General features: G+C 40.6%; 3 protein-coding genes and 1 non-coding gene across 12 annotated transcripts; 1 reads left to right on the top strand and 3 right to left on the bottom strand.

Annotated features, from left to right (window-relative positions):
- Nucleotides 1–1,072: 1,072 nt before the first annotated feature.
- On the bottom strand, nucleotides 1,073–6,615 carry LOC6501570 (WD repeat-containing protein 44). 2 transcript variants are annotated; one of them, XM_014911616.3, is made up of 10 exons: nucleotides 6,162–6,615; nucleotides 5,894–6,098; nucleotides 5,021–5,110; nucleotides 4,797–4,935; nucleotides 3,978–4,731; nucleotides 3,713–3,913; nucleotides 2,931–3,654; nucleotides 2,057–2,875; nucleotides 1,873–2,001; nucleotides 1,073–1,813 (listed from the first exon to the last, which is right to left on the bottom strand). In XM_014911616.3, the coding sequence occupies exons 1-10, from the start codon at nucleotides 6,245–6,247 to the stop codon at nucleotides 1,658–1,660; spliced, it is 3,303 nt and encodes a 1,100-aa protein (XP_014767102.1). In that variant the 5' UTR covers nucleotides 6,248–6,615; the 3' UTR covers nucleotides 1,073–1,657. The 2 variants fall into 2 exon arrangements, with proteins under 2 accessions (XP_014767102.1, XP_032311531.1); XM_032455640.2 differs by lacking the exon at nucleotides 5,021–5,110.
- Nucleotides 6,616–6,943: 328 nt separating this feature from the next.
- Nucleotides 6,944–12,618, top strand: LOC6499023 (zinc transporter ZIP13 homolog). 8 transcript variants are annotated; one of them, XM_001955456.4, is made up of 6 exons: nucleotides 6,944–7,429; nucleotides 10,865–11,230; nucleotides 11,290–11,397; nucleotides 11,454–11,867; nucleotides 11,927–12,082; nucleotides 12,150–12,618. In XM_001955456.4, exons 2-6 carry the CDS (start codon nucleotides 11,014–11,016, stop codon nucleotides 12,326–12,328), a joined length of 1,074 nt encoding a protein of 357 aa, XP_001955492.1. In that variant the 5' UTR covers nucleotides 6,944–7,429; nucleotides 10,865–11,013; the 3' UTR covers nucleotides 12,329–12,618. The 8 variants fall into 8 exon arrangements, with proteins under 8 accessions (XP_001955492.1, XP_044570017.1, XP_044570016.1 ...); XM_044714082.1 differs by having other exon boundaries at nucleotides 6,944–7,562; XM_044714081.1 differs by lacking the exon at nucleotides 6,944–7,429 and adding an exon at nucleotides 7,765–7,882.
- Nucleotides 12,619–12,687: 69 nt separating this feature from the next.
- On the bottom strand, nucleotides 12,688–14,590 carry LOC6501568 (40S ribosomal protein S8). Its single transcript, XM_001955455.4, has 4 exons — nucleotides 14,446–14,590; nucleotides 14,068–14,174; nucleotides 13,105–13,516; nucleotides 12,688–12,878 (listed from the first exon to the last, which is right to left on the bottom strand). Exons 1-4 carry the CDS (start codon nucleotides 14,447–14,449, stop codon nucleotides 12,775–12,777), a joined length of 627 nt encoding a protein of 208 aa, XP_001955491.1. The 5' UTR covers nucleotides 14,450–14,590; the 3' UTR covers nucleotides 12,688–12,774.
- LOC116654592 lies at nucleotides 12,953–12,998 on the bottom strand. Its single transcript, XR_004309818.1, has one exon. It is a non-coding gene; the product is annotated as a small nucleolar RNA R442 (small nucleolar RNA).
- Nucleotides 14,591–14,632: the final 42 nt, after the last annotated feature.

Genomic DNA, 14,632 nt, shown 5'->3' with positions numbered 1-14,632 from the left:
AAGTGCATTGATTGCCTTTTTGAAACGGGTGTATGGTATGTTGAACGATGAGAGCCGCCGACCGGCGTCTGGCTGCTGTTGGTTTTTGTTTTTTATTCTTCTTGTTTTATTTTTTGGAGGGGGTCGGTCGGTCGGTTCGTCTGCCGTTGCAACAACAGCTGTTGTTGCCGCATCGCGACAATTCACCCGTCGGCCCCATCCCCCAAGAAAATCAAATCTTTATTGATTGCATGTGCATGTGGCATGAGGTGGACTTGTGCATAATTTAATGCGAAAATCTTTATAGCTTTAGGGTGTATTTGTTGAAATTAAAAAACTCTAAAAATAAATTACTCATACGCCTAGTATAACGATTAGAAATCAAAGTTAATAAAGAAAGTATAAATGGAAAGATAAACAATGTAAATATTTAGAGTTTAACAAAGAAATTCTATTAGCTCTTTAATAAAGTTTCCAAATTATAAACAAAAATTGTTTGCCAACCCGGCGTATACTTAATATGCAACACTTTCAAAAATTCAACTGTTTGATCCACCCTAATAGAAACCATCGTGGCTGCACCAGTTAAAGTTACAACTCTAATCGTTATTTCTCTTTACGACGAAACTCCACCAATGTCCTTGCCAAGTTACCTAATGTCTGCATGTAATGTCTGGACTGCCGAATGCAGTAATTTTGGGGTGTCTCCATTAGAACAAGTCGCATTTACTTTCGAGTTGGTCGGCAGTCAACCCCAAAACTTCCAGAAATGAGAAGAGCTGAATACAAAATGTCCAGTCAACTGGGGCCAAATCATTTGTATCATTGCATGTTGCTGTCTGGTCTTCTTTGTACTTTGACTACTTCGACCGACCCTCTTTGCAATTATGAAAAATAAGATTAACAAATGCACGCAGAGCTCTTACTGCCAATATCCAATTACATCCATCCATTCGTAGACACGCACCCTAGGAAGCCTCAAATATGAAGGTTAAGCTTTTGCTAAATTGCAAACCAGCCTGGAGGCAATTTTTAAGCACTTCCTAATCCCGAAGCACTTCAAAATCAGCTCACAGAGAAGACAGACACGATATATCCTTGATGTACACTTTACTTTACACAAAATATATATTGATTTAAAGTTAATTATAATTAATGTGTTACTTTATGTAGACTTTTAAAATAACTTATTCGCGACCCGGATGTCCGAGCCCCTCCTACCCTTGAAGGTTGGCCATTAGTTAATTTTTAACTAGATTAGATATTAGAGTCAAGGCCAGTAGGACTGATTTAAATATAAACAGGAATATCAAAATCAAAACTTCTGTGTAGTCAAAACTTTACCTTACAAGGGCATAACAATATACAATTGACTTTGAAAATAATCAACTTGTTAAACAAATATCTGTACACATATTCACACAATCGCCATTAAAAATACATAACATATTTTGCGTAAGATTAAACAGTTCGCGCCAGCAGCAATGGTTAACAACTTTTACAAAGGGAGGAAAATAGGTGCAGTAAACATAGAAATAGTAAAAACGAATAATGCATAATAAATAAGCAATGGCGCTAGTTACTAATGTTACAAAATGTCACACATAAATATATAAAATAAAATAATAAAATACATGATTTACGTTTTTGTTATTAGCTTTACATCTTCTACCTAAAACTAATCCGCAATGGCCGTGTATGGTAGACTGCTATGTTTCGGCTTCGTCTTGTTAATGAACACCTTAATGGCGCCATTGAAATCGGCGCTAACAAGCACATATCCGCATCCCTTTTTGTGCTGCTCTACAAGTGGATCCGGCTGATTGTGAGCCACCTGCAACAATAGGAAATTGTATGAGAAATAATAATATAAAAATATAAATTTTTGCTTACCTTTTCATTGGAGATTTCATCTGGTTCTGGCTTGATGATTGCCTCTGGGTGTGGCGCAAATATGGCACAAGTCACAGTAGCATTGTGTGCTTTAATGCCCTCCCAAAAGTCGCTGCGATCCCGACGTACCTGAAACCAAGATGCTTATAACTTGTTTGTGGTAAAAATATTTCATAAAACTCACCGAACTTAATTTCGAGTAATCGTGATTGGTTTTCCATATGTAGATGCATTGATTCTCGGATCCGGCAATAATATACTTTCCATCATGGCTGAAGGAACCCTTGATTTGCGAAGAAACATTGAGATAACCCTTGTATTTGCAGGACAAATTTAAGTCCCTCAAGTCATAGAGGCGGACTCTGCTGTCATTCGAAGTGACTAGGATCTTGTCCTCTCCAGGCATGGGTTCTATTCCACTGATTTTCCTTCCAATTCGATTCTTTCCACGGGTGGATCTTACGTGGATCTGCGTGTGGTATTTCAACTGATCCGTATTATAAAATATGCATCGTCCATCATAGCTCCCGACTACGGCAAACTGACCATTTTGGCAGAAGTTGGCTGCCGTTATAAGCTTGGTCTGGCCATCCACCTCATTCCACAGTGCCACCTTCTTGTCAGGTATATTCCACAACCTCAGCTTGCCGTCGAGACTGCCACTCAAAAAGTAGCGATCGTCGCGTGGATGGAACGCAATAGCGGTGACAAAATCGATGTGCTGAAAACAGCAGAGGCACTCCTTTCTGGAAATGTGCCAGAGTCGGACAGTTTTGTCCATACTGCTTGACAGTATGAAATAATTCTTCGACCAGCTGACGTCGAGCAAATCTGAGGTGTGGCCGTTGTAGGTGCAGAAGGGCTTGGGCATAAACGGACCAGGGCACTTCTCCGCAGCCGTGGCCATGGCAATGGCCTCCTCTGCCGAATGCTGGGAAACAAGCGATTCCTGTGAAGGAGTGGGCGAGGACTTCTGATCGGCGTTGTATTTGTTGCGCATGTCCTAAAAATAAACGGCATTAAGTAACAGCTCCTTATCAAGTCACATATAAGCTTACCTGAAAAAATGGATAGGCATCTTTAAGAACCCAAATTCGAAGAACCTTGTCCTGGCCAGCAGTCGCCAGTAACCGGCCACAGGAGCTGAACTTCATGCACCACACAGCGCTGGTGTCCTCCCCGCTCAAATCCTGGACATGCTGCAGCTTGGTGAACTCATACGGACCCTTATTCGATGATGATGCCTTAATCTTAATATTCTGTTCGGGGTTCATGGCGTCTACTATGTCCGCCACATCCTCCTTGTGTCGCGCATGCGACACCTCCGATGCAATGGACTTGGCCTTGTCCACAGTTTTACGCATTGTGGTGCCAAAGAAGCGTTTGATTCGAGCTGTTTTCTTCTTCAGTCGACTGCCGTCTTCTGTTTCAAGTTCCTCTTCGTCGGGCTGCTGGCCTTCGATACTCGGCGGTATGCCAACTACGCTCTCTTCGTCGGACTCTTTTTGGATAACCTCCAAATGCGAGGTTAATTTCAGAATATGCAGGGAAAGCGGATTCCAGCCTTCCGGCACGGGTGGTGATCGCATTTCAGAGAGAGGCATATTCTCGCCGGTGTCTAAATTCTTTACAGGAACTTGTTCGAGTATTTCAAAATCGGTAAGCTGCTTGCCAGAACTCGTTCTAGTTCGCACGTAAATGTTCATCTGCTTGAGCTCATCCTCGTCTCCAGCAGACTTACGGCGCTCCTTGTCGTTGACGCCGCGTAACAAAGCCGGATAGCTTAGGAGGAAACCAAAATATTAAAAAGAATCTATATCACGGAATAAGAAACACTTACCGCGTAGCACTGCCCAAGCTGTTAGAGCCCGTGCCTGCCAATTTCGGGCGGTTGGCGTTCTCCATTAGCATTTTTTCGATTCGCTCGATCTCATCCTGCGGCGGACCCTGCGCCTTGTTGCTTGCCTCATCCCGTGGTTTAACAACGTATCCGCCCTGAATCGCCTTGAAGAGATTGAGACCCTGATTCGGGTCGATGGAACTGTCAAAAGAAGATCGATTGATTAATGAAATTTAGAACTAATAAAAACAATTTCTCTTCTCACCTAACACGTCCTGGTGCTGAGTTACTCTTTCCAGAGTTCGAGGGACTCTGTTTGGAGTGAACCGATGTCGAGCTGCTGCCCAAGGAATGCGATGGTTTCGATCCGGAAATCGTCACTGACGCGGCCATAGTTCGCATTTGAATAGTATTGGTTGGTGGTAGAGATGTAGAAACCGCCGTAATCGAAGCTGTAGCCGAAACTATCGTATTCGTTGAGGAGCAGGTTAGGGTATTCGTAGACGCCGAAGTATTTGCATCATTGCTTTCAAACTCCAAAATGTCATCGCACAACTTTTGCACACTCTTCACGGAGCGGGTATCGCTATCGGTGTCTTCCGTATCAGCCGGCACGAGACCAAAATGCTCCGAGGAACTATTGGAGAAGTTTCGTGACTTCTTTTTTCTTCGTGGCGGTGCCACGGGTCCTGAAGAGGTGATGGAATCTGTTGTTTTAGACTGAGCCAGCTTGGTGCTCGCTATCACATCCGGTTCTTGGAGCATAATACCTGTAGAGGCCGAAGATTGCAGTGTTGCAGACGCACTTGCCACACCAGCACTTTCAACTACCACCTCTTGACTTTGCATATGCTTGGGCGAAACCCGAGGCGTATTAGACGCAGAGGAGGAGTTACCAGATGTCGGAAGCGTTGAAGAGTTGACAGTCGATATGGGAAGCGCCTGCTGGGCTTGCTGCTTTTGCTGAGACTGCAGCTGCGCATTCAACGAGGCAAGAGACTCCCGATCTACGCTGATAGCTTAAAAAAAATGTAAATTAAATGTCAGGGACTGCTTTTATTCAGTATATAACTTGAACAAATACCGGATGGATCAATGCTGCCAGCCAATATTCTGCCCACACGTCCGAGCGATGTCATGCTCTGTATACTCATCGCATCGGTCTCGATGACCTTAAATGGATGCGTCGATCGGTTGGTGAAGATGCCATCTGTGGAACTATTCTGCAATGTCAAATAATCGTTTTAAAATCCTTTCAATGAATGTAAAAGAATGTAATCGAAAGAACTGGATAAGACAAATGTATACCTGAGAATCAGGTGTGAGTGTGTTTCCTGGATTATCGTCTTCATCGTTTTGCATGCACTGACGTAGTTCGTGAAAGCGCTGTCTACCATACTACGATATTTCATTTATTTTAACATATTCATATGCATATGCAAATTAAACATTTGTTGAGTTTCCATTTTATTTAAGTTTCGTATTTGATTTTTTCGTTGAATTTTTGGGAAATGAAGCGGAGATAATATGAAAGTAAAGAACACAAATATGGAGACAAAATTAAATGGTGATTCACTGATCAGTGCTTCTCGACTTTAAAAATTTACGACTGAATACAAGATTAAATCAAAATTGTTAATTCTCGATAGAGGATCCAAAAAAGAATAGATTATGCTGGATAAGTCAGATAGTTAACTAAAGGACGTCAACTAATTTTCAATTGCAAAGGAAAATGTATTTCGAAGTCTACAAACGATCGCCTTGTTTACGAATTTTTATGGTGGTGATGAAACAATTTTAATGGCTGCAATTAAACAGTTTATGGCTTCCAACACCAATAGTCATTATAAAACGTAGTCTATGCATGGTAACCACAAAATGGATAAGGCATGCCAACTAAAGAGAAACTGATGCGAATGGTTGGTGCCTTGATAAGGTGAAAGGTCTACGCCAAGTTTATTGTTTTTTTTTTTAGATATATGGTAACGAAGAAATAGATTATAAATATAATCTAATGTTAATAGTACTGACTCAGTACTAATCTCGATTGAATCGATTAAAAATGAAAAGCTTTTAACACTTAAGGTTCTCAAAAAGAACTTCTCGAAAAAGTCATCATGACTGGAATCTTTTAAAAAAAAAATGGGACTAAAGACACTCCGACTTCGACTCTTTACTTACTGGTCCAGACAATGGTTTGGGTTCTGCGAAGACTCCCGCATCCTGTTGCTTTAGCCGAGCCCCCAAACTATTCGTTGGACTTCTAGTGGCGGGCGTTCCTGCGCCAATGGGAGTGGCATCGCTGTCCGAGGAAGCAGCTGCATTAACCCTCACCGCGGGTTCGGGGAATATAAATTCCTGCGCGACATCGTGCGGCAGTTTTCGGCTAAAAGCAAAAAGCTATATTTGTTTATCTATTGCCTCATCGGTGTTTTTATAAGATACGTACCTGAGGGTCGCATGACGATTGGGCGTTGTGTCTTCGGCATCGAAAAATTCTTCAGAGCTATCCGAGTCCGTTTCCAGCTTACTCATATTTTCGAATTTGTGCGTGTGCGATGGGTATCGCTATTACCTAATGGCCAAGCTGAGCTGTATGCAAATTGACAACCAAATTACGTGTTTTCTCTCGTTTTTTGTTATTGATTCCCTTTTGTTAGCGCGGCGAGTTGTTGCTTTTGCTTTCGTTTCTGCGAAGCCTTGATTTCTAGTTTTGTGACGTCACTCGCTTCCGCGCTAGCGCAAAAGTCAGTGAATTCAACATTTTTCATTCGTCTGAGGGGTGGGAAACATAATCGCACTATTAATTTAAGTTGAAATCTAATGTTAATTGACTTTCTGCGGAGCGTAAATCTAGAGGTGTCAAAGATGCAATAGTTATTTCGATAACCCCTTGTATGATTCATACATTATCGATAAATACGTTATCGTTGATCAGCTGATAATAATGTATTGTTTTCACCAACGTGCGAGTCTACTCAACTGACAAATTATAGCAAATTCAATATGATTCATCGTATCTGATATTCGTATTTCAGTTTCGGCTTTAATTTTTAGGTAGTTTTATAAATAAGATTAAAGTCAAGGTTGTTTATATATTTTATAAAGTCTTTCATAATTTAATAAAATAATAAAAATTTAAAATAATAAATTTTGTTTGGTTAATAACAATGTTTAGCTTAAATAAACCCAACCTTTTATATTTAAAAAAAAAAATACCAAAATTCAACCACATTTATCGATTTTTTATTCATTTCGATAGAATTACATTTAAAATTTCATTGCCCATCTCTAATGCACTGCTGTTTGTTGTTATTGTTATTCAATTTTCCACACGGCACGAATATAGTAAACAAAAAAAATATATATGCATGTGATATTGGCGAGCTTGTAATTTTGGATCCGACTGGCGGGGCAACGGTATCATTAGGCCCAAGTTTTCCGAGGGGTCAAGTGCACGTCTTAGCTCCTAAAAAGAGCTTAAAAAAATAAAAGTGAATCGTGCCATTACTGCGAAATAAAACGGCTGCCAAGAAAATGATCGCAACTACGCATTAGCAATATAATTCGCACAAAACAATCTTCCTGCCAGCACGTCAAAGACAAGAAAACAATCAAAAATAAAACTGAAAGTTTGTGCTCATAAAATTGTATTTATCACAAAGGCTGATAACTGAAAAGCGCGTTGACCCGGTTACCCCAGCAATCTAAATTACGGTAAAAATCTGCACGGAAGTCACGAAAACAAAGGAAATAGCTGGAAATTCCTAGCAGTCTCTTTCAAAAAATTAATATTTCCTATATTTTATAAAAGGCAAAGCTCTACCAGAGCTCAAATTCCTTCAACTATGTAATGTTATCTGTTGTTTACATATAATATATATCTATTTATATAAACTTGTATGCCGTATAAAGGGTGATAAGTAAATGTTTCACCATTTCTTTGTGTTCCCCGCAACAAGTGGCGATATATGTACTTGCAATTTCACAAAATAAGTAATTATGCTTGAGCGCCTCGTATAACTAACCTAGCATAATCATTCGCACGTCACTTGTAGCGGCCATATTGGAGAGACCCACAATAAGCACTCGAATCTAATCTCAAATCTGTGCACTAAGCACTATTTTATGTGACTATACTGCTGATAATCAGAGCCGTGTGTATTGCAGGTACATGTATTTTGAATATATTTCTAGACTTCGTTAGACAACAATACAATGGCAACTTGTTTTTGCCAAACTGGTTTGTCGGCTTCGAGCCTCGAGTGTTTATTAATTTTTATTGAGAACCGAAGGGTCTTGATGCTCTGCTCTCTTAACAATGTGATAAACCTGAAATGAGTAGTAATTAAAATTTTAAAAAATATGTAATATTTCTTCGAAAGAAGTCCTCCTACATATGTATATCAACTGAAGCTGTTTACTTTCCTGGTTTAATGAACGCCCCTCAACGGATATATGTAGCTGCTTGGAGCTCGTAGCTTATCATTTATTTTTGAAAATAAAACAAACATGAAGTTCACTTTTCACTTTTCTACATATATTTAAGGTATCCCCGACTCGTGAAATTACACATATGTATGTATGTTGTTTGGTTGAACCTTATCTCCGGGGGAGACATTTTCCGAGCTAAACCGAACCCCAGACACGTTTCTCATTGATAATCAGTACTCACTCCAGCCATGTCTCATTTTAGTGCAGCGTGCAAAATAATCTGTGCCATTTTGATGATGTCCACTGTCCATTGGAAAAATTACGCCATGTATCGGCGACAATGCGTCATGTAAACACCACCAGGCTAGCAACTAGATCATATATTCTATATTGAGAGTATCTTTGGAACCCCCAAACTAATATTTTCAATTCGAATTACCTATAAGAACGGCAGCAGACAACGTTGTTACTCTCACAGCTAGCTCGGCTATCGGCGCGATAACACACGAAACACTTTTCGAGCTCCAAGCATAAATTTCCGCATTAGTAGCGTCGTCTACTCAAGTACTCGGAAGCCACAAATCAACTATAAAAGTTCAGAGAGGAATCTATTGTCCCCAAATTGTATGAATACTTGTGCAAATAATTTAATTTCCCTTAAAAGATGTTTGAAATTACACAATACACACATGCTTTGTGCAAAAAATTCAATTCTCGAAAGTTTATATTGAACTTGAATGGTTAATCACAAAAAAAAAATAAAAAGGAAAAGAACAATGCAACAAAAATACATTTCTTTGTAAAATCTAGACCTTTTTGGAAGGCTCGTTCGAAAGTACAATAATTAAGTCCAACAGCTAAATACATATTCGCGTTTATTGTGTTGAAATTGGAGTATTTGTTCAAGTGATCGAATGATGTGAGCAAACAACTTGAACGGCTTCCTCGTAACGAATTTCGACTGCTATAAATTAGCCAACATAATCTGTTTTTAAGCTCAACCATAAATAAGATTCAAATCTACAGTTTTGCCAAGACTTATTCAATTATTTTTCCCATGGTTGTAATTTATTTAATACAGTTTAATACCCAAGTTGTGAAAAGATGATTTTAAAACAAAGGTGTTCTGACTTACAGATTCTAAAAACTATAACAGATTTTTGTAATAATTCTTAGAGACTCTGCTCCCTTTGTCCACTAATAGAAATAGAAATATAATGAAGTTTAAATCTAATCTAAATAATTTGCTTTGTGATAGTTCAATGACAATGACTGAAAGATAAGAGTGTGAGGGGCTCACTGGTCTCCTGAAGTCTGACTTTTCATCTAGTAGTCCTCTACCTAGTATTTAAATACAGAGAGGAGTTTGCCCCGAAATCTATTCCGCCAATTTCCCCAATAACCATTGTGTAGTGCCGTTTAACAAAAGCTTCCAAAAAACCGTAGCACTCCAACGACGCCGACATCGACATTGACATCGTCCGTAATCTTATCAGAAGAACAGCGAACAGTTTAAGCTGCATCGTGCACATCAAATTGGAAATCAAATGGAAACAAAGTATCTTGACGACCAGCGTTCCAGACCAGCGTCTTTTCGAGTTTAGTTAGTCGGTCTGTGAACATTAAGGGCGGCGGTTATCGTATTGCCGATTTGCTCTTCCTTTCCTGGAGCTAATTTTGTGTTTAATTTATGGTCTGTGTTGGTTTTTCAAACCTAAAGTGTAAAAAGTGATTTATTATACAGTTTTATCTGCACTTTTTCACCCTTTATCTCTAATATGTGGCATTGAATTTTACTTTCTAGTTATAAACAGTAAATTACCGATAGTATGATCCTTTAAAGAATATATAGATCCTTTATAGAAATAATGTAATGTTTTCAAACAGCCATGTAAAAGTATAAAAAAAGTGGCCATGAACTCTTAAAATTGATAAGTAAAAAGGACAAATGAAAAACTTTCTCTTAAAGTACATCCCATGTTCTGCAAATAAGATAATCTTATTGTGGTTCCCCATATATGAATAATAACTTAAGGGGATGATCTAACAAAGAGCAATTTCGTGTGAATCCCTAAACTTTTACACTCGATGCATTTTCTATACCAATGATGCATTTCTTTATTGGTGCCTTTGGAAGATCATAAAATAATAAAGATATTGTCACATATTTGTGTGACTCCCCAAACTTTTAAAACGGACACCATGGATGCCTCAGCTGATGAGTGATTTGAAGTGAAAGATCACTTTTATTTTCAATCGAACTCGTGCATCCCATGCCTACTCATCCTGACGGAACAAAGTATCGGGCAATGGTCTTGGCCCGGCTTGAGTTTGATTGACTGCTGCTTCTCATAGAAGCTATCTAGTCGTGCCTAAGCTGGCAGACTTAAGTCTTGCAGAGGGGAACCGCTTATCGAGCATGACAACAGCGCACGGCCGGGAGAGGTTTCGCTGTCCTGCCCCCTTATAGCATTATAGATTTGGCCGATGACACCGGCGTCTATTGACCATATCAATAGAGATTTTCCCATCACCGAATGTCCGATATGAAGGGGCGCATCTAGGTATTCGATGAGTTTGTTGCTAGGTGACGGATACTATAAAGTGACTATAACGCCACCAACACCGATATTATTAGACTCGCATTCTGTCAAAATTCTAGTTATAGTTTCTTACTTTTGATACAAAAAAATAATTAATTTCCACTTTGGATTTCAGCTATTCCAACTCCAAGTGCATATAAGAGGCTGAACTAATCACTCGAAGGTCCCAGGACATGACCAGGCAGTGACCAACCAATCGAAAGATCCAGCACAAGCCCAGACCTCCAACAACACGCACAAGTAGCCACAGAAAGGCCGTCAACAATGACCACCATCAGCAACAGTAGCTTCTTCGAGGAACACATAGCCCTTATTTACAACAGCCTGATGGATCAGTACATGCCAGAGTACTTCAAGAGCTTTCAGTATACGCCATGGGTATTCTCCCTCCTGGGATCAGTGGTCATTGGCCTCAGCGGCATATTCCCGCTTCTTATCATTCCTACGGACGAGAAAATGGCCAAACAGGGCTACAAAGATCGTAAGTAGTCCTTATAGAGGAGTCTCTGGAATCTGGACTCATTTCATTTTCTATTCCAGCTGCAGAATCGAAACTCCTAAGAGTTCTCCTTAGCTTTGCAGTCGGCGGACTGCTGGGTGATGTGTTCCTCCATCTGTTGCCCGAGGCCTGGGAAGGCGATAGTCAAGGTGGTTATCTTGTAACCTTTGAATATCATATTTTTTATACTCTATATCTACCGTAGATCCATCTAGTCACCCGTCCCTGCGCTCGGGACTTTGGGTACTCTCCGGCATACTCATCTTCACCATCGTGGAGAAGATCTTTTCCGGCTATGCGAGCGCTGATGACGAGAATCCCCAACCGAAGTGTGTAGAAATAGCCAACTGCCTGCTCCGCCGTCACGGTGGAAAGCTGCCGGATGGCGAGACCTCTGATAGTTGCGGCGGGGCATGCGACATTGAGGACGTGGACAAGGTGTGCTTCCTGCGGGAGAGAGAGCAGAAGTCAAAGGAAAAGAAGGAACAACCCAAAAAGGTGGCTGGATATCTGAATCTGCTGGCAAACTCGATCGATAATTTCACCCACGGCCTGGCAGTGGCTGGCTCATTTCTAGTTTCCTTCCGGCACGGAGTTTTGGCCACATTTGCTATCTTGTGTGAGTATTTCAATGATAAACACCAGCCATTAACTTGAGTTTATAATTATTTTTTTTAGTGCACGAAATTCCTCACGAGGTGGGCGACTTCGCCATCCTCCTACGCTCCGGCTTCAGCCGCTGGGACGCAGCACGCGCTCAACTTCTGACAGCGGGAGCTGGACTTCTTGGTGCCCTGGTGGCTATCGGGGGCTCGGGAGTTACATCGGCCATGGGTAAGCTTAGGGTGTCATTACAAATGTTCGGTGAGTCGGTGGGTAAACGTTATCTATACTTTTTCAGAGGCACGTACTTCGTGGATTATGCCGTTCACCGCCGGCGGCTTTCTGCACATTGCCCTGGTCACAGTATTACCTGATCTCTTAAAGGAGGAGGAGCGAAAGGAGTCCATTAAACAGCTACTAGCCCTCGTATTCGGCATCGCGTTAATGGCCGTGATGACCATGCTATTCGAACACTAGGAACTAACAAGGACAGCAATTTAAGCAAAAAAATTCAACCACCAGCAGTTTTAGGCACTAGAACTATGCGATTTGGTGTTCTAAAATTGTTGCTGGCAGTTTTAAATTTACACATGAATTTGTTGTACTTTATGGGATGATTCCTTATCCTGTCTGCGTTATGTAATTATAGCCAACATGAATGATATTTAAACTATTGTTAATAATTACGTATTACTGTAACATACTTATGAAACGAAAATTCAATAGAAAGTTAAGGGAAAGTCCTCGACTCTCCGATATCCATGAAACCTGTTGTGTTTTAATTTAAATCTGGATTCTACATCCCGCCAAATGATTTGGAAAAAAAAATAAATCCATTTCCTATAAAAAACAAGTGGTTGTTTTATTTTGTTTTTATCGTCTTTGCAAATCCGTGGATCTTGCAAGCTTATCTACTGCCGTGTTTATTTCTTAGACTTGATCTTCTTAAGGTAGAATTCCAACTCCTTGCCTTCCAGAATGTAGCCATCAGAGCGACCGCACTGTCCGGGGCGGGAGGAAATGCAAGCTGGAAGAGGAAACAAGAACTAATTAGTTGTAATCCTATTTCGATTTAAAAAGAAAAGTATGTTTTGGATTGGGAATCAGAGTAACTATGACAAGCGAAGTCACGCCCAACAGGCTTGCACCGTTCTTAAAACAAGAACGTTACAATAAAAGTTGTTGGATCGCTAGAATTTTTACATCACTTTAAACAAAAATTACTTGATTCCTGAATGGAATTGTAGACATACCCAGGATACGTCCAGAGGTGAACTGATCCTCCAAGGCCTGCTCAACCTTGCCGTACTTTTGGCGCTCCAGGTACTTCTTCATGACCTTTTCGCTGCGCTTCTTGGTCAGCACGTCGTTCTCGTCCTCCTTCTGGGCGTGCTTGGGGTTACGCTTGCGTCCCAGAGGCAGCACATAGTGCGACTCGTACCACTGACGGAAGGGAGTGGCATCGATCACAACGATGCTGTTCTTCACCAGAGTCTTGGTGCGCACCAGCTCGTTGTTGGAGGCGTTGTAGACCACATCGGCGATACGGGTCTTGCGCGCAACACCCTCAGAGGCCCAGGCGAAGTTGCCGGTTTCCAGGCGCAGAGCGCGCAGTTTGGTGTTTCCACCACGAGTGCGCACCTTGTGCACGCGGCTGGAGCCAAGCTGAAAGATTGAAGAATTCAATTAAAATTTATACATAAAATAAAAGGTAAAAGTTTTGTGGGAAGAGTAGTTGTCAGTAGTCCGAACATAAAGCTTTTCCATCATCATTAACGTCTCAAAAGAGGCGTACAGTTGACACGCGATAACATCATTCGTTAAGAGTCCTCTCATAATACAATTAAGGTAAATCAACTATTATTTGTATAGCATATGACATTTTCTATAATCACAAACTAAATACTTTTAAATCCTAAGATAAATATTGATTTAAATAGATTCAAAGGCTTACAAAACAATAAATTGTAAAGCCTAGTTAGTATTTTTTTATCCAAATGATAAAAACAATCTATGAGCTACCATATGATAGGAAAGTTACTAATATGCTACATTGTTTTGCTTTAACGAAGCACGTTGTTGCCTTGAATAAGTCACATTTTTAGCTATTCAGCTTGCAAAGTCATAAAGATTGCGCCCAGGTACCCAAAGGTATTACCTTAAATGGATTATGAGAAAAGGACTTTATAAGAAGGCAGCATGGAATATTTTCTCACCTTGGTGTTGGCGGCGGGACGGCCCAACTCGAACTTGCGCTTCTTGCGGAGCGACTTGCGCTTGCCACCAGTGGCGCGACGCTTGTGTGCACTATCACGGCTAATACCTGGATTAGAGAACAAAACCAAATTAATATATAGAGTTTACATTGCATATAACCAAATATCAAGAACATGGCACACTGTATGGGAACACAACCACCGCATTGCAAATGCGTGCACTCGTTTCACAGAAATTCCATCAAAATTCACATATCCCGGTTTATTTATTTGATGAAGCAGATGCAGACGTACTTGGTGTGCAGTTTTATGTTCATTTCATCCCATTTTAAGGCGATTTTCTTGATATTTTCACGCTTTTCGCGCGAGCCGACTTACCCATGTTCGAGTAAAAAGCGAGAAAGAAAGGAAAAGGCCCACGAAGCACCTCGTGTCAAAAAAGTGAGGTTAATTTGACAGCAGCGCTGCCAACCTATTCCTCGATCTAGCTATTTTAGAGCTACTCGCTACAATTCTAGCTATTTATTTACATTGTGCAACACTACTGGGGAATGAAAAAGATAAA

This window comes from Drosophila ananassae, chromosome 2L (genome assembly GCF_017639315.1).
Source record: "Drosophila ananassae strain 14024-0371.13 chromosome 2L, ASM1763931v2, whole genome shotgun sequence".
In the NCBI taxonomy this organism is placed as follows: Eukaryota; Metazoa; Arthropoda; class Insecta; order Diptera; family Drosophilidae; genus Drosophila; species Drosophila ananassae.
Note: the sequence above shows the minus strand (reverse complement) of the source record. Positions and strands in the feature narration are given on the sequence as shown.